This window comes from Blennius ocellaris (assembly GCF_963422515.1).
Source record: "Blennius ocellaris genome assembly, chromosome: 20".
NCBI lineage: Eukaryota > Metazoa > Chordata > Actinopteri > Blenniiformes > Blenniidae > Blennius > Blennius ocellaris.
This window is the reverse complement of record NC_137669.1, coordinates 14,361,505-14,385,660: the sequence shown is the minus strand read 5'-3', so window position 1 is coordinate 14,385,660 and position 24,156 is coordinate 14,361,505. Positions and strand designations below refer to the sequence as shown.

General features: G+C 45.0%; 4 protein-coding genes across 5 annotated transcripts; 1 reads left to right on the top strand and 3 right to left on the bottom strand.

The window, feature by feature from the left end:
* Positions 1–280: 280 nt before the first annotated feature.
* nkain1 (sodium/potassium transporting ATPase interacting 1) lies at positions 281–5,372 on the bottom strand (the record flags this gene model as incomplete). 2 transcript variants are annotated; one of them, XM_080515470.1, is made up of 8 exons in its annotated part: positions 5,327–5,372; positions 4,693–5,073; positions 3,653–3,790; positions 3,474–3,554; positions 2,964–3,161; positions 2,788–2,848; positions 1,542–1,623; positions 281–793 (listed from the first exon to the last, which is right to left on the bottom strand). In XM_080515470.1, exons 2-8 carry the CDS (start codon positions 4,744–4,746, stop codon positions 784–786), a joined length of 624 nt encoding a protein of 207 aa, XP_080371596.1. In that variant the 5' UTR covers positions 4,747–5,073; positions 5,327–5,372. The 2 variants fall into 2 exon arrangements, with proteins under 2 accessions (XP_080371596.1, XP_080371597.1); XM_080515471.1 differs by lacking the exon at positions 281–793 and having other exon boundaries at positions 1,538–1,623.
* Positions 5,373–7,880: 2,508 nt separating this feature from the next.
* On the bottom strand, positions 7,881–12,769 carry snrnp40 (small nuclear ribonucleoprotein 40 (U5)). Its single transcript, XM_080515582.1, has 10 exons — positions 12,566–12,769; positions 12,043–12,172; positions 11,810–11,903; positions 11,382–11,547; positions 11,120–11,242; positions 10,188–10,308; positions 10,010–10,092; positions 9,504–9,565; positions 8,382–8,485; positions 7,881–8,176 (listed from the first exon to the last, which is right to left on the bottom strand). The coding sequence occupies exons 1-10, from the start codon at positions 12,674–12,676 to the stop codon at positions 8,127–8,129; spliced, it is 1,044 nt and encodes a 347-aa protein (XP_080371708.1). The 5' UTR covers positions 12,677–12,769; the 3' UTR covers positions 7,881–8,126.
* A 62-nt stretch (positions 12,770–12,831) lies between these two features.
* On the top strand, positions 12,832–17,947 carry zcchc17 (zinc finger, CCHC domain containing 17). The gene is made up of 7 exons (XM_080516332.1): positions 12,832–12,917; positions 14,142–14,320; positions 15,343–15,443; positions 15,580–15,671; positions 15,769–15,869; positions 15,993–16,180; positions 16,403–17,947. Exons 2-7 carry the CDS (start codon positions 14,182–14,184, stop codon positions 16,559–16,561), a joined length of 780 nt encoding a protein of 259 aa, XP_080372458.1. The 5' UTR covers positions 12,832–12,917; positions 14,142–14,181; the 3' UTR covers positions 16,562–17,947.
* A 739-nt stretch (positions 17,948–18,686) lies between these two features.
* fabp3 (fatty acid binding protein 3, muscle and heart) lies at positions 18,687–22,622 on the bottom strand. The gene is made up of 4 exons (XM_080516263.1): positions 22,403–22,622; positions 20,455–20,627; positions 19,036–19,137; positions 18,687–18,945 (listed from the first exon to the last, which is right to left on the bottom strand). The coding sequence occupies exons 1-4, from the start codon at positions 22,473–22,475 to the stop codon at positions 18,895–18,897; spliced, it is 399 nt and encodes a 132-aa protein (XP_080372389.1). The 5' UTR covers positions 22,476–22,622; the 3' UTR covers positions 18,687–18,894.
* Positions 22,623–24,156: the final 1,534 nt, after the last annotated feature.

Genomic DNA, 24,156 nt, shown 5'->3' with positions numbered 1-24,156 from the left:
TGCCAGCCTCATCGTTTATAGGAGTTCACCTTTTCCACTCCACCAGCTCGGTTTTATTACCCCGGCAGGCCTGGGCTGTAACGCAAGTGAGCATGAATGTCGACAAGATTGGTTTTTAAGAGTGCTGGCGGGCAAAAGGGAGACGGCTTTGGGAACGGGAATCATAAGACTGCTCTAGTTTGACATCACCACATTCTAAAACGACAACAGGTACGAGCTGTGCCTCTTTTTATTATGTGACCCCCCCCACCCCCAACCCCCCCACCCATAATAACCCCTGACACCATGCACACACACTCACACACAAGTCCAACCCCACCCAAAAAGAAATTGACATGGGGACCAACCAAGTGGTGAGTGTCAGGAGTCCAGGGTGCAACCACAAAGCACCCTGTCAAGTTTTACACACACACACACACACACACTAGTAGGAGTGTTGAGAGCTGGCAGTTTACTAAACTTCAGCGAGGGGACGGATGTATCCCAGCTCTTGCTGTTCGCCGTTCTTCCCTCCTCCCCCTGCTTCTCGCGTTCTCCTTCCTCACCGCCGACCCGCTGTTTCTTCCCTGAGCTCTGTACATTCTTATTCAGGGTTGTGGTTGTCGCTCTCATGTCACAGTCACACACGCACACACGCACGCCTCTCCTCCTGGGTGGGTTTTTTTTTTTTTAAGTCCTCAGGTAAACTGCGACACAGAGAGTGAGTGGAATCAGTGCGACTGCCGCCGTCCATCCACAGAGACGCCATCGGGGGTTTGGCCTGAAGAGGGCGTCACCAACAGTCTAACCAGCCCTGGGATGCAGAGAGGAGAGGGTGGAGTGAGAAATCAAAGTCACTGGATGTTGATATAACAGCAGGAAAGACACACCATGTATTAAATGAACAGGATCAAGTTCACTCATCAACACGAGTAACTATTTTGTGTACGGGACAATAAACAGGCAAAGTATTCATAATGGTACAGTGTTAAAACGGAGTAGTCTTTATGATGCCCTTTGGATCCCAGAGTGTCGATATAGTTTTAATATGTGCACACCTTGAACACATTTTATGACATAAAAGTAATCAAATCACAAATAGTTTTCAATCTTAATTCTCGTCATCCTTTTTGGATTTCTAAAACTTCCCTAACTTTGGCTCACTATTGGGGTTACATATTGAATATTGAAGTTTACACAGCGATCAGTTCAACATTAAAGATTTAGAAAAGTTAAAGAAGCACTGTTTCACTTACCAAACATATCTATACTGTATATAGTTAAATCTATGTGTTATTGCCGCCTCTGCTTTTGTGGTTCTGGAGAGAGGCTACGGTCTTCTAGCAGTTAAAATAGTGAGTTTGGTGTCACAAGCTGGGGACTAAAACGACAGCGCATGTAAAACCTTCCTGAATTTGACCATTGTTGTTTCATGTGTGTCTTGTGACTCTGCCAACTTTTCAAATTTGATCGTATTAATTCGCTGGCGAATCCCTCAAAGACGAGCATTCAACATAAAAGAGAAAAAAAAAAGCTGAAAACCCTTTCTATTTGTAACTTACGTGTAAAGAGGCTGCAGCTGCAGATGAGAGGACTTCTGAGGAGGCTGGTAGCCGTAAGAGTCGAAGCCACCAATAAAATCAACTTCGTGAGGAGAGAAAGAGAAGAGATGACGTTATTCCACTTTTTTTTTTTTTTTTTTTTGACTTCGTGTCGCATTTCAAGACATGTTTCTATTTCAGGAACGAAGCAGCGGATTGTATCATGTAATGCGTTCGGTATCCCTCAATAACACCGAAAACCCGATGACATCAGAGACGAAAAGACACAAGACCAACACATCCAACTGATACTTCATCTTTCTTTACCGCTACCGTGTCACCGATACACCGACTTAATCGCCTGAAATCGGACGAACAAAGCTGCGTGACATCAGCTAGCGAAGAAACAGTCTGTGATTGTTTACAAAAGTGGAGATATAAATCTTTCTATGAGGATCATTTCTCTGCGGAGACAACATCTGACACCTGAGCACGTTGTTGCACTTCAATGTTTTTTTTTTGACGTAAGACAAGACGAACATCCCAGTTTGATTTAAATTACAACATCTTGACAAAAAGCTACACTTGTGCAGACTCATGTGCTCAAATGAATGCAAACTTCATGAATTTAAACATCTGCTTTCAACCTGATGCCACATGGAAACACCAGTGAACATTCTTTTTAATATACCAAAAAATTGTATCTTTCCACAAATAGCATTGATAACGAATACCATTTTCACCCCTTCGTGGCCACTCAGTTCAGACGTGTCTGTAAATAGCGAGCTATTACAGTATTACAGACACCACGTGTCATTCCGAGTCTGGAAATCAGGTCTACGAGGGCATACTTTCAGCGCACCATTTAATTTCTTCCATTGAGTGAGAGACTAAAAACACTCACGGGAGGCTCATCACCGGCACACTCGTTCAGACACACAGATGGCGCACAGAGGCCGACAGACAAAGCGCTCGCCAGGAGACAGACGGACACGCTCGCGGTGGGAATATCCCGGCGCACACGTCTCTAATACTCCCCGCAGATGGAGCGCCCAGATCACTGAGAGGGGGGGAATCCTCTGTCTGCACCGATACCACTGAGCAGGACTCGCCAAGGAAAAGAAACAATGAGATTGCATCATTGACACCCGAAAGCCCTAAAACGCTAAAAGCCACCCGTTGACGGCGCAAACAAGTAAACCTAATCAGCTGAGCGAGGCGCGGGAAGACGATCGACAAGCTTTCAGGAAAAGTGAAAAGCACTCACAGCTGTCCTCGTCGTCCTGGAAGACTTTGCTGACGTAGCAGGCGTAGACGAAGCCAAAGAGCTGTCAGGGAGGAGACGGTCAGTCAGTAAGATGACAACGTTTGAAGGGCCCGAGTCACTACTGGCGTGTTTGCACAAAAAACAAAAGCCCCCCCCCCGATACGTTGGATACGTACAGCCAAGAGGATCTGGATGGCTGAACTCAACACCTCGATGTACTGGTAGTCCAGAAGACACCCAGACACAGTGATGACGTGGTGGTCGTCTGGGGCCATGGGAGAGTCTAACACCGGTGTGACCAGACAACCGGGACCATGCTCCATCCACCACGAGCGGTGGAGGGATGTGTTGAATGTCATGAGAAAGTCTCTGTCCTGAAAACACAAACACACACACACACACACACAGTAAATTGTTTAGTCGTGCCACAAATTTGAGAGACTGAAACCACCGAATTCTTGGTCAATTTCAAAGAGAAGGAGAATCAGAATTATCGTATAAACTGATGATGGAAACTATGTGAATTAACTAGTATTATTAGCCTGTGTGACTCAAAGAAGAAGTCGCTTCGAGTTCAGATAAATAATACAGGTCAAGAACAACTGACTCAAATCTGTGTCGAAACACCTGGAAAAACTATTCCAACCACATGTCTGGGATTGTGTCGTAGAAGCACTCCAACTTACCTGAGACAGGTTTCCGACCTCCAGGTAGAAACAAATTATGAATGAATTCCATCCTACCCAAAGGACCAGCCATACTGCATACTGCCACACACAGGAAGGGGTCAAGCGTTAACACCAGGAAGACATGTGGCATGTGTAGAACTGTCGGTAACGGCCAAAAGAAGATGGATATTACTCACAAAGATGAGGTATCTGAAGCGAAACTGCACAGTTCCGAACATGCCCAGGATGACGGCCATGATGTGCAGGAAATTAGCCAAAATAGGCGCCCATTGGTAGCCCAGAAAATCAAACACCTGCCTCTGGAGGGCTGCCACCTACAGACACGAGGAAATGGATGCTGGGTTAATCGTATGTACAACTTGCATACGCACTTTACGACACAAATAAACATATTCCTCTTAAGAATATGCAAATAGGACAACACACAAGTAACAAAGATTCACACACACACACAGTGACAGGGACACACACACACAGACACACACACAGGTCTGCCGCAGTTGTTTCCATGGTAACTGCCGGGAGCACCAGCCAGTCCAGCGACTGTAAAAGGGGAGCACCCCCCCAAAAAAAAAAGCTCCGGCAAAACTAATGAGAATCTCTGGGCCAAATCCCCTCTGCTGCACGACAACTCGCCTGCCCAGCAAACAATGGCCCCCGACAAGCGGCTCTCTCACACTGCCGCCGACCGTCCCTGCAGCAACGCTCGGCGCAGGAATAGATGCTCCTGACTCTTATTACACCCTCGGTACGTTTTAGAGGGTCGGACCAACTTTAGCCGGAGAATGGAGGCCAGATGGTGAACAGGGCCTCCTTGTCCTGCTTGTGCTTAACATTCACATGGTTTTTGAGCTGCATGGGGGCGACCGAGAATCTCCTCGCAAGCATGCAAGCCCACCCTGACACCAAGGCCCCCCCCCCCCCCCCCCCCCCCTTGCCCTGCTCCTTTTCGCTTCAAAGTCATGCATGGCCCTGGCCTATAATGTGGTATGTCACCCCCCACCCACCCCCACCCCTCACCCCCCCAGCAGCTGCAGCTTGGGGCTGTTTTACACTGACTGTATACAAAGAGGCTGGACAGGAAGGGGGGGAAAATGTCTGATTAACAATGTGGTTGTCTGTGGCACAGTGCTGCTGGTCTAATTATATCTCCATGATGAGTGAGCATAGACACACACACACACACACACACAAACATGCACATACACACACTTACTAGCTGCAGTGAGCAGATCACCAGCAGCGTGCATCTCCCCTCGCACTTCCCCATCTTGGAGGGCTCCGGACGCGGCTTGGAGCCGCGGAGGCTCCGGGGGAAGGACGGGTCCCCGGTCAGATCCAGACTGGCTGCCCGTCTCAGATCACACCATTCCCGGCTGAGAAGACCTCCCCAAAGGCCTCCTCCTCCTCTTCCTCCTCCTCCTCCTCCTCCTCCAAAGCAACGCCACTCACAGCCGGTGACCCATCGTCGCCTCCGGGTAAGTCGGTAAATACCGGACGAGACTCCGGGCTGGTGTTTCGGAGAAGGATCAGGGGGGGCTGGCGGGGTTGGTCCACTTCACACCGGCCTGCCGCCGTCCGACCACCTCGGCCACACCTTCCGAAGAGGGGACACACACACAAAGACACAAAGAGAGACGGAAAGCTGTCATAATCTGTCCCGGGCCACGGCCTGAAATGAGCATCATATGATACTGGATCACACGGGGGGGTGGTGGCGGCGGGGAGGAGGAGGAGGAAGAGGAGGAGGAGGAGGAAGAGGAGGGGGAGGAGGAGGAGGAGGGGGACTACGGCTAACGGCTCGCTTCACGCGACCCACCGCGGACACAAAGCAGCCCGCTGCGACTCACGGTTTTTTTTTCTCTCTCTCTCTCCCAAGGAGCGGAAGAGTCCTCCTCGAACCCCCACCCACCCCCGCCCCCGCCCCCTCCGCGAGGCCCCGTTTGTACGGGATCCGATCCGATCCGCCCGGGTGGAGGAGTCGCGCTCAGGCGGAGATCCGCTCGCCGGTACCGGAGTCTGGGGCTCCGCTGTTGCTCCGTCTCGCGGCCGTCTTTTGTCAACAATCGGAGCCGGGGCGAGAGCAGGAGGAGCCGGGGGAGGAGGGGAGAGAGAGAGCGAGAGAGAGGGAGAGAGAGAGAGAGAGAGAGGAGGGGATGGGGGCTCGAGCGACCCCTCGAGGAGGAGCTGCTGCTGCTCCGATCCTGCAGAACGACGGAGCGACGGAGGAGCACAAAGGAGAGAAAACAGACCAAAGTGTGTTAAACACCACCTCCATCCAGAGGAGGAGGAGGAGGAGGAAGGTGGCCTGAAGTCCTCTCTTGTCCCTGCGGTTATTCAGAGCGGAAAAAACAAAACAAAAAAAAAACAACACAATTAACAGGCTGGTTTATGAGCTGCTTCCCACCGGCAGTCCGTTCCAGTGAGCCGGTTATCACTGATGGAAGCAGAGATAATAATGATATTGCAGGACCAATCCTCCAACTAAAAAAAAAAAAAAAAGTCTCGTTATTTAACAACGACTCTCCATCTCAGGCATGCATGCACACATTTTCTGATTTCCACAACAGTAAAAGCAGCCAGCAGCCCTGTGCCACACTGCAAACATTTGGTATCGATCCGATACCAAGTAAATACAGGACCAGAGTTATCGATACCAATCCGATATCGATACTTTTTGATGTTCGAGGTTAATGCGAAATCCGGATGAGTTTTCAGGACTTTTAACAGAAAATACTTTTTTCTCATAATAATAAAAAAAAAAGTTCACTGCGGGTGTTTTGATGACCACTTTTATCAGTAATGAGTAATCTCATGCCTTACTATTTCCAAACCAGTAATCAGATTAAATCTGTTTATCCAAGTCACTGTGCGTTACTATTGTAGTTTCCCACAGGATGAGTTTCTTGTCCGCAAAAGCCGCTTTATTACTAAACATATTTTTTTTCAATCAATGAATCAATGAAAGACTTAAGTATCAACATTTAATACCAAAGACAATTTAGTGGTAACCACCATTTATCTGCAATGATTCTTTGCCAAACTGCTGCGTTCAGGTTTTGAGAATGATTAAACTATTGTCATTTAATTCTAAAACTTTGTTTTTCCAAAACAAAAACATTTGATGGAAAATAGAAAATGACCTCCAAAGAGGGACATTTAGCACAATCTTAAGCACGTTAGAATCTAAAAGCATGTCTCACTGTAACAGGGGAAAGAATTTCAAGTAAAATGACAAAATAGTGATAAATTCCGAGTAAACTCGCTTTGTATAGTCAAAATAAAAAAGTTTCCAGTTTATATCTCTTATTTTAAAACACAGAAAGTTGATAGGAATAATATGCCTTGCAGTACACATTTGATCTGACTTTAATAACCAGGAATTTATTAAAGAATGCCTATTTTTTTGTGATATTTTATTATGAGTTTTTTTCAGTACAACCACACAGACAAACATGAGGACAAGATGACCAAATGGACTAATAGTCAATAGCATTATGTTGTGACGTGTTCAGAGCAGCTTCACAACCCCAACTCAATGTAAGGATGACATGTAAAATGTAAATAAAAACACAAGATGGAAAAAAGACTTTCTGTTTAGATAGATTCTTCTTCTTTTTTTTTTAATAAACCGTTTGTTTACTGGTGTCATACAAGGCATTCCTATGCATTTGATTACTATAAAAATAAACATGCTGGTTCATTTGAAGACAACACCAATTTATTAACTTCATTAGTTTTCTGTCTTTGCTTTTCCAACGCCTTCTATTGTCTTATGGAAAGTGCTTTAATTAGAGTTGACATGTTATTATCATAAGTGTAGTGACCTGAAATCAAAGCCCCACTTATGCAGCTCATTGTACAACTAGGCTACAGAGAAGGAAAAAAAAAAAAAAAAAACATTTGCCGGTAATGCAGTGCTAATTATTCTGACCCAATTCAAAATCCGCCTGCATCAGACTAATGTTTAGCTGAACTTATTAAAAAAATAAATAAATAAACAAAACACAGTCAGAATGGGCCGCCGTACATCTGAGGCCCTGACCTTCATTGCCGCTTGATACAGATAAACATAAACCATGAAGCTCACATTTTTAATTTTGTCCGTTGAGAGGATTGTGCAAGGTTTGTGTTTTTGTATTTGAACGGCAGTTGCTTTTTTTAAGCAATTCAGACGAATCAGAAGTCATTAATTGGCCCAGATTGATCATAGCACACTAATACGCAACGACATTTGGTAAATAAGCGCAATACGAGTAAATATATTTAGTTTTTTTTTAATGATGTGAAATGTTGTGGAAAACTATACCCATGGAACGGTTCCTCTTCTACCCCGTCTGTTTGGCTGGTGGGTTAGTAGATGCCATAGAAACAACTTGACTAACAGGTTTTACAGAACAAAGACGTTTATTAAAAAGGATTACATCTGAATAATAAAAAAAAACAAACTAGTCATTGTGGAGGTTGCTGTGAAATTCAAACACAGATCCTGAGGTTGTGTCTTGACAAGTGGAAGGGACATGAAAATTATAGTCTTTCCCGCCATCATAGACCACCCATCAACATCCAAGACCAAAACACACACACACTCTCTCTCTCTCGCTCCCTCATGCACACAGTCACACACGCTATCACGTCTCCACAGGCATCCTACTGAATCTCCCCCATGTATAGACGTTTATCGCTGGCGCCAGACAGCACTGTGAAAACAAAGAAATACAGTGTTAAACTGGATTTATACACAAATAATGAACTCGGCCGCTAACGGCCATCAATTTCCTGACGCATTGGAAAACCACCAAGTACAACAGCTCCGCTTCACAGTCACCACTCATTGTGTCCTCAAGAGTCCAAATAACATTTTCTTAATCCGTCACATGCCTTCAACAATCAGGAGCGACTCACCGATGGGCTCCTCCGGGTGGAAGGCCACTTCGTTGACGGAGCCTGCGTGGCCCGGCAGCTTGTACAGGATCCGGCGAGATGTGGTGTCCCAGATGTACACAAATCTACACAGACGGAAACAACAACAGCACTGACATGTCGAGTAATGTTCCGTGATGAGTGAAACCATTTCTGGGTGTTTTTTTCCTCCATTTTTTTTAATGTACTAATTTCCCCCTCTCGTCTAACAAAACTGAAGTCGTGTTTAAAAAACGGCTTCCATCTTTCAACTCCTGACGGGTTGTGCCGAATTCTGAATAATGCATGACGACAACCAGGGGGTGGCGGTGAGCGTGACGGACTGTGGGAGGAGCGGCGGGGAACTGGAGCATGAGGGAGAAGAGAAACCCACGGCGAGGCAGACGACCTGTGCTGCTGTACGGAGGAAACATTTCAGAATAGAGAGTACGAAGGTCGTGCCGTCCATTACACCTAATTTTTAGGAAGCAAACGACACAAAACCTGGAAAATTGGATGCATTTCTTTACATTTTTGAAAGGACCAAAAGAAAAGCTGCAAAATTTACGTTATACTGCATTAAATTATTCATAAAACATTACAATGACTCAAATATCCTATTAAACTACAGACAAGCTATTGCATTAGTGGCTTACATTAACTTAGGTCAAAATTAAAGTTTTATTGGCCATTATTGGTTGCTTTAAGGTTTTACTGAGCAAATGTTTTGATGAAAACATGAACTTTATGAACAGCTTATGGAATCAAACAGCGTTTCCGTTCAGATATGACATGTAAACGTTTGGGTTGTCTTACAGCCTGACTGATACGGTATTGACTGTCGAGGGTTCAGCAGTTGCTACTGAGAGCGTCGGTGGATATTAATGGATGAGACCAAGATTGATTACTGGCATTAGTGAGGCCAGACTTTCACGAAAACTGAAACAACAAATTCACACGAGTCTGATGCAAATCCTTGAGCATTGAAAGGCCACTGTGATCCCTCCAGTGGACAATAGTGTGTGTGTGTGTGTGTGTGTGTGTGTGTGTGTGTGTGTGTGTGTGTGTGTGTGTGTGTGTGTGTGTGTGTGTGTGTGTGTGTGTGTGTGTGTGTGTGTGTCTCACCTGTCTGCCGAGCCTGCAGCTATCTTGCTGCCGTCAGTGGACCAGGAGCACCTCAGCAAATTCTGAAAATAAAAAAAAAAAAAGTTTTACAAACTGTATGTGCAACAAGGTACAAGTACTTTATACGCGTCTTTGTTATAACATGAAGGAGGACGTTATTTAATGACGATAGGTCGCCATTCCATTAGGACTGCTACTGAAACCTAACAGATACTAAAACTGCTTGCAGAAATGAATGCCGGTTCTGATCAAATACACTTCGGCAGCACAATTTTGTTGCTTATGGGGCAGAAAAAAATACTAGTTATAATAGTTTGGCTGATGGTTGTTCATAAAGTCTATGTTGTTTCAAAGAAACTTGACAGCTTGAAACTATCGAGTGATTTTTCGCTGAAAAGAAGTTGGTTTCTTTACTGATTGATAGAACTACTCTGCTTTGAGCAATTGTTTTTTTTTCTTTTTCCTAAACATATTTTGCAAGTCGAGTGCAGAGGTTTTCATGTTACCTTCTCAAAGTTGTGAACGTTGCCCTGGAAAATCTTCACACACCTCTCCTTGGGCGCAAACGGTCGAACGTCCCAAATACGCACTGAGACACAAAGAAGAGAGGGAGGGGGTGGGGGTCAGAAGAAGCAGAGGAAAACACATCGCCACGAGGCGAACGCCAGCCAATTCTTATTCCACCTGTGTTGTCCATGGAGTTTGAGAGGAGGTACGATCCCTCCGAGCTCAGGCTGAGCCCAGTCACAGAGTCGCCGTGGCCGTGCATGTTGTAGATCAGCTTATTCTGCCTCAAGTCCCACACCTGTGCAACACAAACAACAGCTTTAGTTTTTTTTGTTTTTGTTAAACACACACACACTGAGACCGATCTAAAAGGAGCACATGCTTCACTTCAGCCAATACGTTAATGTGTGACGTCCAACTGTAACCGGGGGCCGGAAAGGACGGCCGCCACGACTTTGTGTGGAGATTAGGAGGAGAAATCCAGATGTTGCTCGAGCACACGGAAAGCAATACGGCTCCAAAACCAGAAGGGTGTCTATGGCAGAGTTTGCATACGCAAGTAGCCATAAAAGCAAAACAGCATTTTATAACGACGCCAGAAGGGATGCTTCGCTTCACTTGGGTACGCATAGAAACGAGTTCCAAAACTCACTGAAAAACACATTTTACAACATATGGGACTCTCGCTCTCATTTCTCAAGCCGACAACTGGAGCATAATGAGTGTAGAAGGAATGGCCCAGGTTCCTTTATACGCTGGGTGGAGAACGTAAACGCAGTCACCCCTTGGACGCTCACAAAGATTAGCTAATGAAAGTTACTCAATCATTTGTCAGTACTTTAACCAGCTATTGTGTGGATATTGGCTTTGCTTTTTTTCATTAAAAGCAATAGATTACTGGTTGGCGCCCCTTTTGTATTTCTAAGATTTGCAGGTTAAATGTGATTTAGACTGGTTATATTCATTTGATTCTTTTGTCACTCGAGCTTGACGATGTTCCCCCCCCCCCCCCATAGTTTTTACTTTTAGGTCTTCACAGACTTCCATTTTTTTTTAATGGTCTGTTTTGAATTACTCTGAAAAGGTGACATAAAATTGGAGGTCGGTACCTTGATGTCGTTGTCGATGCCTCCAGACAGGATCTGATCACTGGTGTCGTTGAACGTCACGGCCAGAACCTGATAGGTGTTCTGGAAGGTGTGGATGGCGCCTTTTTTGCGGACGTCCCACAGCTGACATGCAGGAAAAATACACACGAGACAGAAAAACCTTAGCAGAAGCAAAATCGCAGCATGATCGCAATAATCTAGAATTAGTTTTTTTCTTTTTTCTTTATTGTGTAAAATGAAAACAACTGGCTGGAAATCCCACCTTGACCGTGCCGTCGTCGCTGCCGGTGCAGACGAGCTGGGGGCCTCTGCGGGCCGGGTAGCAGGTATTCACGAAGGAGGTGTGGCCCTTCAGGCGCTTCACCCTCTCGCCGGTCTCACTGTCCCACACTCCGACAGTCTTGTCTGTGCTCGCCGAGAACAACACACTGGAGGGAGGAGGAAGTAAGATGTCATAATATCAGCTGAAAGACAGGGAACGTGCAATCCCCTATTTCTGAAATTATCCGCCTCAACAATTTTGAATTTTGGTCGCAATATGTTGAAATCAACATGGTTTAAAACAACGTCTTTACCAGAGTAACCTCTAGTAAAGTGCTCTTTAAACTTACAGGCTATTTGCCAATTCAGAACTTCCCATCGGTTCCTTGTGTGACCTGGAGCCTTCGCCGCTCTGGGCCCTGTGCTCACCTGCCATCAGTGTTGTAGTGCAGCTCCATCACGGCTCCACTGTGGCCCTTCAGAGTGGCGAAATTGTCACAGTCTCCATACACGTTCCACATCACTGCAGCGAGGAAACACAGAGCCCTACAAAGTTATTTACTGCCACCCGGAAGTACAAATATTTGTCATCACACAACGTCTCGACGGCAGATTTGTGGCCGGGCTGCGGCGCCCTTTGCTGTAAGTGAGCTATAACTTACATATGAGCCTGTCAAATCCCGAGGAAGCCAGCGTGGCGCCGTTGGGGTGGAACTTGCAGCAGTACACTTCACCCTCATGGCCAGACATCAGCATGATGGGAGCCTGCAGGCTGGAGCTCCGTGGTGGACCCTGCAGGACACGTCACAGGTGCATCCAAATAAAAAACAAACAGACTCAAGAGACAGTTTCTATGTCAGAACCATGACCACCATGCACAGTGGAGCAACCTAATGCATGCTGCACATTTTTTTTTATTTTGATATTGCATTATTTATATATATGTTACACTTGTATATTGTATAATAATAATAATAATAATACAGGCTATTATATTATTCTGCTGAGTGAAGCCGGTAGAACATGCAGACTACAGATGGAAAGCGTCACTGTGCTACTACACTTGGTACAATCCTATTTATAAGGGCACAGAGAGTACATAAAGTAAACAGCAGTGTTTTTTTGTTTTTTTTATATCTATGATGAAATACAGTTTCTCTCCAGGTCAGTCTCTACTTTCCGTACCGTGGCCACGAGTTGCTGGGACTGCGCTGCCGCCACCAGTTCCGTCCGCGGCCGCTTCACGGCGGCGGGAACCACCGCCATGTCCGCCGCCCGCTTCTTCGGTTCAATCATCCCGGGATAGCGTACAAATAAAAATGTAAATACTTGTAACCTTGACGCTAAAGTACACTAAAACCAACGGAGCCCTTTCATAGGAAACGTCGAGCGGAGTAACACGGACAAAGAGGCAGCCGAAGTACTTCCGTTAACTACGAGGCCCGTGATTGGCTGACGTTTGTATCAGCCGCGCTGATTGGCTGCTTCCGGAGTGACTTGACCCGGAAGAAGAAAGTGAACTCTGCTGCGTCGAGAGGTAAAACAATTCATGTTTTCTTCCACGTTAATGCTTTAAAATCCTTTACTTGGCTTATAGATTGCAATATTTTTACCAGCGTGGATTACTCGTACTAATTTTCTGATATTCACTGGTTTGATTAATAGATGGCAGCTTTCTAACCAATATTAGCCTGAATGCTGCGTCTCTGCAATCAGAAAGTGGGGCCACTTTTCTGCAGGATTTTAATCACAAAAAACATTTCTGCCCTGATTTCTTCTCCTCTGAATGTTGTGCATCAATAATATCGCCACCTAGTTAGCTTCAAATACGCCACATATCAGCAGCATTGGGTAGATTAAGAAGTTTTATATTACAGCTCAAACATTTGGAAAATAAATATGGTTTAACTTCACCGCAGAGGTTTCTACGCACTTACATTAAAAAAACTAAACTAAATCACAAAGGATGATTGTTTTGAGCCTTTTGATCCGTCAACTATAAATAGAGCTGCTGTAACATGTTTACATCTGATTAAAAAAAAAAATATATATATATATAACATGCAACATCAAACAAACAAGATTATGAAAAGTATTGATGTGTCATAAATTATAAATGGAAGGTATTAACAATCCAATTGTGTCGCAAAATTTAGTTTGTGAAATAAATCCTGATAAATCCTCTGAATAAAAAAAAAAAGTACCACTCCCATAAAGGTTTTATAAGATTGTAGTTTTATTGGAAATATGCAGTATCGATTCAATAACTGTCCAAAATATTTTTTTTACAATACCTCAGACCCTCAGTTGGATAAAGTGTTACAGAAAATAGATGGTTGAATACATCCGTTTCCCTATGAAAACAAATGTGACAAGTCAGTTTAGAAATGTTGGTTCCTACCTTTGTGGCATTATTATCAGAGCTGAATTGATCTTATCAGTTCATCCATTCATATCAATAAAGGCTTGATTAGTGTTTTTTTTTTTTTGTTTTCAATACAAATGTTTTAATGCCTTTTCAGTGTTTTTCAAGCAGTATGTAGAAAATCATTTATTATACTTGTTCATGTCATTTATGCTGTTAAAATGCTCTTTAAAAAAAAAAGACCTGAATAGATGCTGAAGCTGTGTACATTTGGAATGTTTTGTTATTTTGTGATGGTTGAATAACAAAACAAATCCTTACATCTTAACACCCATAGATTCTGTTTCCCAATGTTCCAATTAATTGTCGATTTATGTCTCATCATCATTTTTGCAGATTGACTCATTGATACCAGCGATCACTTGTTGTTGATGCGATGTCTGACCGAGACGGGCCGGCCTCGGAGCCAGCTGGACTGGACGGCCTGCCGCCACTCTACAGCATTTTCAAAGGAGAGGTGGTCTCTGTGCAAACCTACGGAGCCTTTGTCCGACTGCCCGGATACAAGAAGCAAGGTTAGAACAAAGTGGGGGGGGGGTACCTGTAAAAAAAATTTTAATGATTGAATTCAGAATCCCACAGCCAAACACCTAAATGAATCCAATTAATCTCAATTAGAGAGGGAAAAGTTGCCAGTGAAGGTACAAAGAAGGGGTAGTGTGAAACCCTACTCTAACAGAAATAATGTGTATGCAGAGCATTTAGGAATCAATATCCTTTATTTAACCATTTAAAAACCAATTGTGCTTAAAGACTTTTTTTTTTTTTCTTTCCCACGAGTGGCCAGGCCTGTGCAGCAATAAAAACAAACTTCCTAAACCTGACGATCAGATAGTGTCTGTGTAATGAAACGGCAACAAACCAAAACTACACAGAAAGACTTTAACATTCACGCTTGACCATTTTAGGATTTCCTTGTTTTGGGACTACAGAGGTACATGTTAATTTATTCTTTCATTAATAAATGGACTTCAGTGCCCTTTGCCCTCATGATACAAACTGTTTGAAGGGTGATACACGTGAGAAATTAGAGCAAAACGTACTTTATGTGATTTCATAATAAGTTTTTGTAGATATTTGTTTCCAGTGGAAAACACTGTTAGATAAAAATGTAGGAACGGGACACAGCTGGCAAGACGTGGGACAGACAGATGTCATAGGAGTTTCTTATATCTTTAGTCACATCAGGGTTGATGATGAATGATGCACGTTGTCTTTAATATTCAACATTTTCACCAGCGGAGGGCGAACCCCGCAAACTTTACCAGAGTAAATTGAGAACCGCTTTCCTATAATAAATAATCCAGATTGGAATATTTCAATTTATTTAAGGGAGACCGATTTGAAAGTGGGAGTAAATGAAAGCACAGTTTTTCATTCACGTAAACAACCGAAGCAGAGATTCTTCTTCTTAAAAAGATTTTTCTTTTAAGCAAAAAAAAAAGAGAAACTTGACTCCCCAGCACAAGCAAAACAAAGACGTGTGATGATGGTTTTTTTTTTTTATCAATATGTTCTGTCCAATCCCATAATCCAGGTCTGGTACATGTGAGTGAGATGTCAGCGACTCGGGTTGAGAGTGCGTCGGAGATAGTGGACATGGGGGAGCAGGTGTGGATTAAAGTTATTGGCAGAGAGGTACTATAGCACACACACACACACACACACACACACACACACACACACACACACACACACACACACACACACACACACACACACACACACACACACAGCCAGAGTGGGATGATTACATCAGCCTCCTGCTCCTCAGATTCAGGGTGACAAGGTGAAGCTGTCCTTCTCAATGAAAGCTGTCAATCAGGGCACAGGCCGAGACATGGACCCAAACAACGTCATGGCGGAGTAAGCATCCTATGATTGATTGGGGGGGGGGGTGTATATGTACCTGTGGAGGTGTGTATTATTATTATCACCTGTGTATTTGTGTGTGTGTCTGCAGGCAGGATGCGAGGCGCCGCAAGCAGTTCAGAGACCACACCGGCAACCGGATCACGCTGGAGGCCGTGCTCAACACAACGTGCAAAAAGTGTGGCTGCAAGGGTACGACGGCAAACGGGGCTTATAGCGTCTCGAGAAAATTTATAGAATCTATTGTTTGATTGGCTGGAAATTTCTTGGAATTTATGCGGCGGCTTTTGAAAAGTAGACGATTGTTATTCGCAGGGCACTTTGCAAAGGACTGTTTCTCTGCTCCGGGCTTGCAATACGCCCTTTTGCCTGAAGAGGAGGACGAAGAGCCGCCGCAGCAGCAGCCGCCGCAGCAGCAGCAGCAGCAGCAGCAGCAGCAGCAGCAGCAGCAGACCTCCACCGCAACGCCACAGCAAGACTCAGACAAAAAGAAGAAAAAGAAGGTAAAGACGTGACCGACTTGACAGCTCCTACGGCCATTACTATGATACCGTTTGATCATTTCATGCAGCAACTCTAGTCACTGTAGGACTGGTAGAACTGGACATGACTTCACAAGAACTCTCCAAAGTGAAAAATGATGCACCGCTGACATGACCTGAGGTCACCATTGAGGCATTGAAACTGCTCTCGGGCTACTTTTTTTTTTAATTCTTGACTCACAGGAAAAGAAAATGAAGAAGAAGAAGAAGCGTGAGAGGAAGGGGTCGGAGAGCGACAGCAGCAGCAGCAACGAATGCAAATCCAAGAAGCGGCGCCACGACCACAGTCGCGACAGAGAGGACAAGAAGAAGAAAAAGCACAAAAAGCACAAACACAGCTGAGGACGCGCCGGCTCACAGTCGCACACACTGAAGCTATCAGACGGGCGCCGGGGAGGAAGTGGTTAGCAACAGAGTGGCAAACTTCCAGCTGTGTAACTTTTGGAAAAATAAAAAAAAAAATAAAAAAAAAGTCTTCACCAATTGCTTATTATAGAAACCCTCATCCATTTAATTTCAGGAACCTTTGGCTTAATCAGCCACTAGGTTCATTGGAGGCACTTCCTGTCGAGCTCTGAAACTCATGTTCCGACCCTCCACTTGTCCTGCAGTGACCTCCAGCTCCCCCGGTGGAGACGCACCACATGTAACCCCAGAGGTGTAACCAATATGGCAGCAAGTGAAGTGTCCCTTCCTTTTCAAACCCGCATATTGTCTGATGCTCTCCAGTGTCTCTGGGAAGCCCATTAAAGCACACAAGGAGGTGGAATCCATATATATATATATATATATATATATATATATATATATATACACACACACACAGGAAGTAGTACAGATGCAAACAGGAAGTGTAATGCAGCACAAGTGAGTGCAACAGGAACCTCAGAATGTGGCCATGTCCTGAGCTCGTCCGCCACTCACTTGAGTGTTCTGTGTGTAAATTCCCACTGTGTGTAATCAGCCCTTTTCCTGCATGCTGAGTGGTAGCTCCATTAAAGCTGGCTTTTTTTTCTCGTTTTATTTGTGAAGGTAACGAAACGCCTCCTGACCTCTTTGTTCAAGGACCTTGACCCGAGAATGACGCCGTTTACAGAGACACACAAACACAACACACACCCTCTGACATGCTCCGGTCAGCTCTGCTCCACCCCCAGGTCACTTTAGTTTAATGTTTTTACGCAGATTCTTAAAAGTCTTCCTTTCAGGTCAAAGCAGCACTTCTGGTCAACTTCTGCATATATGCTCTTTGCATGACTCAATACTGAGGAACCACCGCTCCACATAATTTGAAACATTCTAAAAAAAAAAAAAGATTGTGGACAGCTTTGTCTGATAGTTGTCATTTACACTATGTGCAAAATACCGTGAAGTTTTTAAAATCCTGCCGCGGGGCTTCGCTTTAAGCTAAACTTGAACTAAGGTACATGATTTATTGCAGGCTTCAACCTGTATGTTTTCACAAGCTCAACCCCACATCATGGGGTTTGTTATTACTGCTTCACGAGCAATAAGGCAACTGACTTTTACAGCTTTATCACCGAGCTCTTGGCTCGATTCTGTTATTCTTATGTAGTAAATGCCTTTCCTCCAGGTGCGCTAGTTTCCTCCCATACACCAAAGTCATGCATGTGAGGTTAATCGATGACTTTATTTGTCTCTCGGTGTGTGCGCGACTGTCTGGCTCTACGTTTGCCCTGTATCGACCCTGGACTAGATAAAGCAGTATTAAAAATGAATGCAAGGATGTTATGTTATGTCTTCTACTTTTCCATGAACACGTGAATGATTCATATTTAGAACGCACACGCACGCACCTAATTCACAAGCAGGAGGCATTAATCACACGCCGAGTACAAGCTTCAACAAAACTTTGGGTCAGCCCAGCCAGGGTAAAGGTAAAACACTTAGACACACACAGAGCAGCAGCAGGAGCTGTTGAGGAGCTATAATTAACCTGCGTCAGTCCCTGTAAAGCCACTCGTGATGGAAACTGCAGTCACACTCTCAGGGGTCGGACTTAGACGAGCACTATGGCGTTGTACTCTTGAACCGTGCCAGAAGTGGTGAGATCAAAAGAGACTTTCCGTTTAACTGTTAAAAAAAAAATTACACATAACATGATTTTCCGCAATAGCATGAAGCATGAAGTTCAGAATAAATGGCAAAAATGTGAAGGATATTTGTTTTGGGGTTTTTTTCGCCATGTTTGAGTGTGGTTAAGAAAAACGTACCGCTATCGCACACACGTAAAAGAAAAGCACATCGCCAGCCAATTTCATTGTTCAACAAGTTTGTCCAGAAGTGTGGACACTTGTTTTTAATTTTAATCTTTTTCCTATCTTAACAGGCAAATGTTTGCCTTCTCAGTCTTTTGAAGAATTATCATTTGCATCATGCAACAACAAGATTTAAAAAAAAAAGAAAAAGAAAAAAGCAAACCTGTAGTTTTATAGAGAAAAACACGACAAATCATCGGAATTTATTTGGTGTTTCTTACAGTAGAAGGAAGGGAGAGGAGAAACGGAGTCAGCAGTAATATACAGTGGGAAGGACGTCGGGAGAAGTTTTTTGAAACACGTTTGCTTGGTCTGGGGTTTTAGTGGCGTTATGGAGTCTGGGTGCAGGACTTTAGGTGACGTAAGGAGATGCTGCTGGGGAAAAGGAGGCTCTTTTTAAGCCTTTTCGTAGTTACGTGTGCAGACGACGTCTCCGAGCTTTAGCGTCTGCGAAGGGAAAGAAACGACAGTCGTTACACAATCTGAACGCTCGTGGAGAGATTAAACGTATGCAGTGTTGCAGACGGCGCCACTCACCAGCGTGAGAGCGTTCCCGCTGACCTCTCTGGTCAGGCTGGTCTCTTTGCCGTCCCACTTCTGTACGTGCACCATCTTACCATCCACAATGGACACGAGGGACTGCAGGGGAGGGAAGTACAACGATAAGAGTGTAATACACCTTTTGACGCACGCACGCACGCACAACGACTTTCATTCAAAGCAACAAAAGCACAGCGTGCACTATTTCAAAAGTATCCCCCTCCGTCAGATAATGTATCCTCTCCTCTTCAAATGACCTGCGCTGTGATGCATGCATATCAAGTTTCATTAAAGTAGATCAAATCAAAGATAAACCGAGCTTTAAAAGCAAACTTTTATCTGAACTGTGACCTCCGCTCCTGCCGGGAGCAGTTAGAACATGTTGGGCAACACATGCTGCAACCGACAAGAGTCAATAAAAGATGTACTTTAGGGACAGGCCTCAAAATTGTGCTTTTTTAGCAGCAAAAGTTTGGTTTTTTTGGTCACATATAACGACAACGCCTCTGCGTTTTGTGTTTAAAGTCATTGCATTAGGTCACTGTCTTGTCAGCCCGACGTGGAGGACGGCCTCGGGGGGTTGCCGGAGATTACAGAGGGGCCGCCGCTTTGTCTGCAGTGAGACTGTCGAGATCAGACTTGCACCGGCCCAAGAAAACAATATTAACCGACGCTCTCGACTCGAGAGCAGACCAGGGATTTTGAAGGATCCCGCTACTGCTTGGCTCCGCCGTAACGTCCTAAGCCTTTCTCAGAAGCAATTTGCGAAGGAGGGGACGTGTAGATTTAATAAGCAAAGCAATAATGGGGGCTCCTGGCAACGGCGAGCTCACAGCAAACTGGCAAAACTTAGAGCTGCACTGAGAACAGAGGAGACGCGAACGTGACTCACCTCCTCCAACCAAAGAGGTGTGACCTCGTTTTTTTTTTTTCAGGGTTTGGCTTTATCACTTTAAAATCTATTTGTTTTATTTCTCTTCACACATACAATGCCCAAACCGGCTACACGCGTTTCAAAGCCTGTAATTAAAAAACGCCATATCACACCGCTTGCTCTTTGGTTTTTTTTTACGAGGAAGTATCCTTTTGAAATTAACCTTATTGAAATATTTCAGTTGCAACTTTTTTTTCTTCTTTCTGGTTTCATACGTGGCCTTCTGAGCAGACGTCATGTCAGCCTGCCCTTGACACCCATGTCACCTCAAATGTTATACTTTGTCTCCTAGTTAGACTTCTTCCATCGATATTTCTCTGCCCACTAGATGCCACCATATCTCATGCTGCAGTTCGGCCTGGATCTCTGGGACTGATAATGACAAACTCTCCATCGACTGTCGTTCATGAGAAAGGCTTGTTCCATTATAGTTCTGCTCATCGGAGCTTCACCCTCGACATCGGTGCACCGTGACCTCTCACCTTGACCTTCCTGTCGTCGGCGGTGGTCTCGTCAAACTCCTCCCCCAGCTTGAAGGAAAGCTCCGTGTTCTTCATGGAGCTCTGGGTCTTCACCGTCACCTTGTCGCCGTCCACCTCGATGATGGTGGTGGGCTTGGTCACCGAGGCCACCTTGCGCGTCGCATAGCCGACGCCTGTGCGACACAAAGGACACGTTGGTGATGCGGCGATGATGAGCTGGTATACAAACAACTCTTCCCTGTTGCAGGTGTTTAAAGGAATTAATGCCGTTACTCCATTTAAAATGAAGGCGTTATTACACCTGAATATGAACGTCTAAAAATCAAATGAGAAAAAAACCAAATATTGTCCTCCCATGAACACTATTGTGATTAATTCTGTAGAGTTGGACATAACTACTGCCGTTTCTCTGGGAACACTGAAGAAGTTTGAATGGTGCATGAATGTGGGTGGTGGTCGGAGGGGCCGTTGGGGTGAAATGGCAGCCACACCTCCATCCGGTTTCCCCAGGGCAGCTGTGGCTAGAACGTAGCTTGCCACCTCCACCGGTGTGACTGGTGTGAATGTATGCGCTTTGAGTCGCCTCGAGAAAAAGAAAAAAAAAAAAAAACGCAATATAAATCCAAACCATTATTATTATTAGTAGTAAGTCAAAAATCTAATAGTTGTTTAAAGAAGTGGTTTGTGATGATTCATGATTCTGCTCTGGAATCTGGTGATACACTTCACGAGAATGAATTTGCCCTCTGGGTCTCCACTGTTTATCTACTACCAGATCTACAGTCGGTTCTTCAAACACCGCAGGACCTCATTGCCCCCGACGGCCTGTCTGAACGTGCGCGAGGGGGGCAAACGGTTACTTGCTTTATATTCAAGGGTGTGCGTCTACGTGGGATTATCGATTGGGCAATGGTGACTCACATACTTTGAGTAAAAAAAAAAGCCTGTTTGCTTGCGAGGTCGTCAATCCAGTTCATCTCGGCAGAGTGACACGACCAGCGCGGCGAAAAAGCCACTGTGTGTGCGTGTGCGGCTGGGCCAGTGATCAAAAAGATCAGGGGTCAGAGGTCAAAGTGTCTCCAGTTACTACGGTGGCCGACAGTTTGATGGTCACAGGGTATATAAATCTCTCTCTCTCTCTTACACACACACACACACACACATACAGTGAAATTCCTTCGTGTCATCCTTCGCACCTGCCCCCATCATGCACCCGCCAAATGTGTGTGAAACATCGTGATGCCGACTCGTCGTGAACTTTCCCGTCCCATGAGCTCGTCCATCTTAATATTCAACTCCTCCCATGGCTTCCAACAATGAGCAGCTTTCACCAGAGGTCACACACACACTGCATTGCACTGTGTGTGTGTGTGTGTGTGTGTGAGTGCCAGTTGTTTGTCATTCACATTTTCCCACACTTGGGGCTGATTTTTCTTTTCTCCACTAAAAGGAGGGCCCCTCCCTCGTTTCCAGTGCTCGGACCATGCGGTCGAACCACTCTTCCTCTTCTCCTCCCCTCCCTCTTCTCAATCCCATCCTCCCCTGCCTTCTTTCTGCTCTCTTCCCCTTTTCCACCCAGCCGCTCGTCACTATCCTAAATATCATTCTCCATCTTGGGTCCTCCCTTCCATCTACCTCTCCACTGCCTCGCTTGCCCCCCCCCCCTTTTTTTTTTTTTTTACTCTTCCCACACCTTGTATCAACAGCAACTCACGCTGTTTAAATAATAAACACACACCTTGAAACCATTCATCATTCGCCGGGCCCCTGCACATGTGCTCACATGCAGCACTGCATCCTCTCCTGTTACACACACACACACACACACACACACACACACACACACACACACACACACACACACACACACACACACACACACACACACACACACACACACACACACACACACACACACACACACAACAAAAAACCCCACTCTACTTACCCAGCTCCTTCATGTACTCATCAAATTGCTCGCTGCTTTTGAGGTTCCATTTGCCAACAAAAGCTTCAGCCATGTCTACGGCGATGTGGAGGAATGAGGGTGACAGAGAGAGAGAGAGAGAGAGAGAGAGAGAGAGCGAGAGAGAGTGGCAATGAGAGGGAGCTTCAGAATGAGGGAAGAGGGCGAGAGGCAGAGTGTGTAGTCAGCAGCACAGGGCCTGCAGGCTGCACTCCTACTGGCTGAATAAATACCGGCTGTTCCTGATGTCATCAGGCTGTGCAGAGTGCGGAGGCGGAGGGAGGGTGAGACGGCGAGAGGGAGGAGACAAAGACACACACTCAAGAGGGGGAGAGCGTGTTTTTGCACATGGCTGGTCGACTTGCAGTTTCAGCGTGACTGCAGTCGTTCTCGGAACGAGCTCACAGCCGCGGGTTTTTAATCGTAGTGATCGTTTCCATGCAGTCGCTGTAAAGCGGACGCGTTTCCTTACATTGACTCTCTACTGACTCAAACTATTCATTGAAATCTGAATTCAATTCAAATGCTTGGGGGGTGGTGGGGGAACTGAGGGGGCCAGAGGGGAACAGCAGAGGCTGAGTGGAGACCTCTAAGCACCGGGTATAAAAGGTAGAATAGAGAAAGAGGCCGTGGGAGGGAGAGAAGCAGGAGTGGTTGATGAATAAGCCCCTGCTGTCAGACCGAGAGAAAAGGAAGACAAACAGACTGAGCCGGAGGCGAGGTGGGGCGACGATTTATTTATTTATTTATTTTTTTTTGGTCCTGGTGTTGAAGGCTGAAAATGTCAAGACAATCTTTTTCTGGTCATCCTGATTTACAAACCACTTTGATCTTCTCCGATCCCGTTCTGAAGGGACGTTTTCTACTTGCCCCCCCCTCCAACATGCACTTGGTTAAGTTAAGATATGAAGCTGCTCTTCCAGAGGTAACGGCCGACCAAACAGTACAGGACTCACTTTTCAACGGCTTGATGTGGCCACATAACACACGCTATGTTGACTTAGCATCATCCCGATAGCAGGTGCAATAATACAGGTGATAAGTTTACTTTAGTTCACCGAATACCTGGGTTTGATTTCAGACCTGGTTCTTTGGTTACTTATTGATCAATTGTCTCAAATGTGTCTTTACCCTGTCATGGACCAGAGGGTGGAATCCCTTTTGTCACTTTTACACCTCTGCTCAGGATAATATATATATGCACATAAAACCTTTTATTGTCTTTCATTTAGATTTTGACAGTTTTGCTGTTCAATTTCAGTTTCACGCAAATAATTGTAGTTTATACAACTCAAAAATATATATGAGGAATCAAAGTAGATGGAACAGTGGTATTGGGGCGACAGCACTGAAAACGGGTCACCGGTTCAGAAGCCACTGTCGTCCTGGACTACGTCTAATACAATTGTCGTTTGAACCCTCCCACATATGTTGCTTTGGTTAAAAGTATCTTTGAAATTCAGATTTAGCCAGTAAAGAATTAGTTCGATCAGAACTGGAACCAGATATACCTTACTTTTTGTTAATGCCAAAGTACAAAACCCAACAACTCCAGTTCAGGTTGAGTTTACTTGTTAACTCACCTGCAGCGGCTGCCAAGCGCAAATAAGACCTTCGCTGGTGGAGACTACTATTTTCCATAAAGGTCAATTGGTTCTGCTAAACTAGCACGCTATGCTAACTGGTCGTTAGTGGATGTAATGAAGCAGGAAAAATACATCGTCTTGTTTTGACTG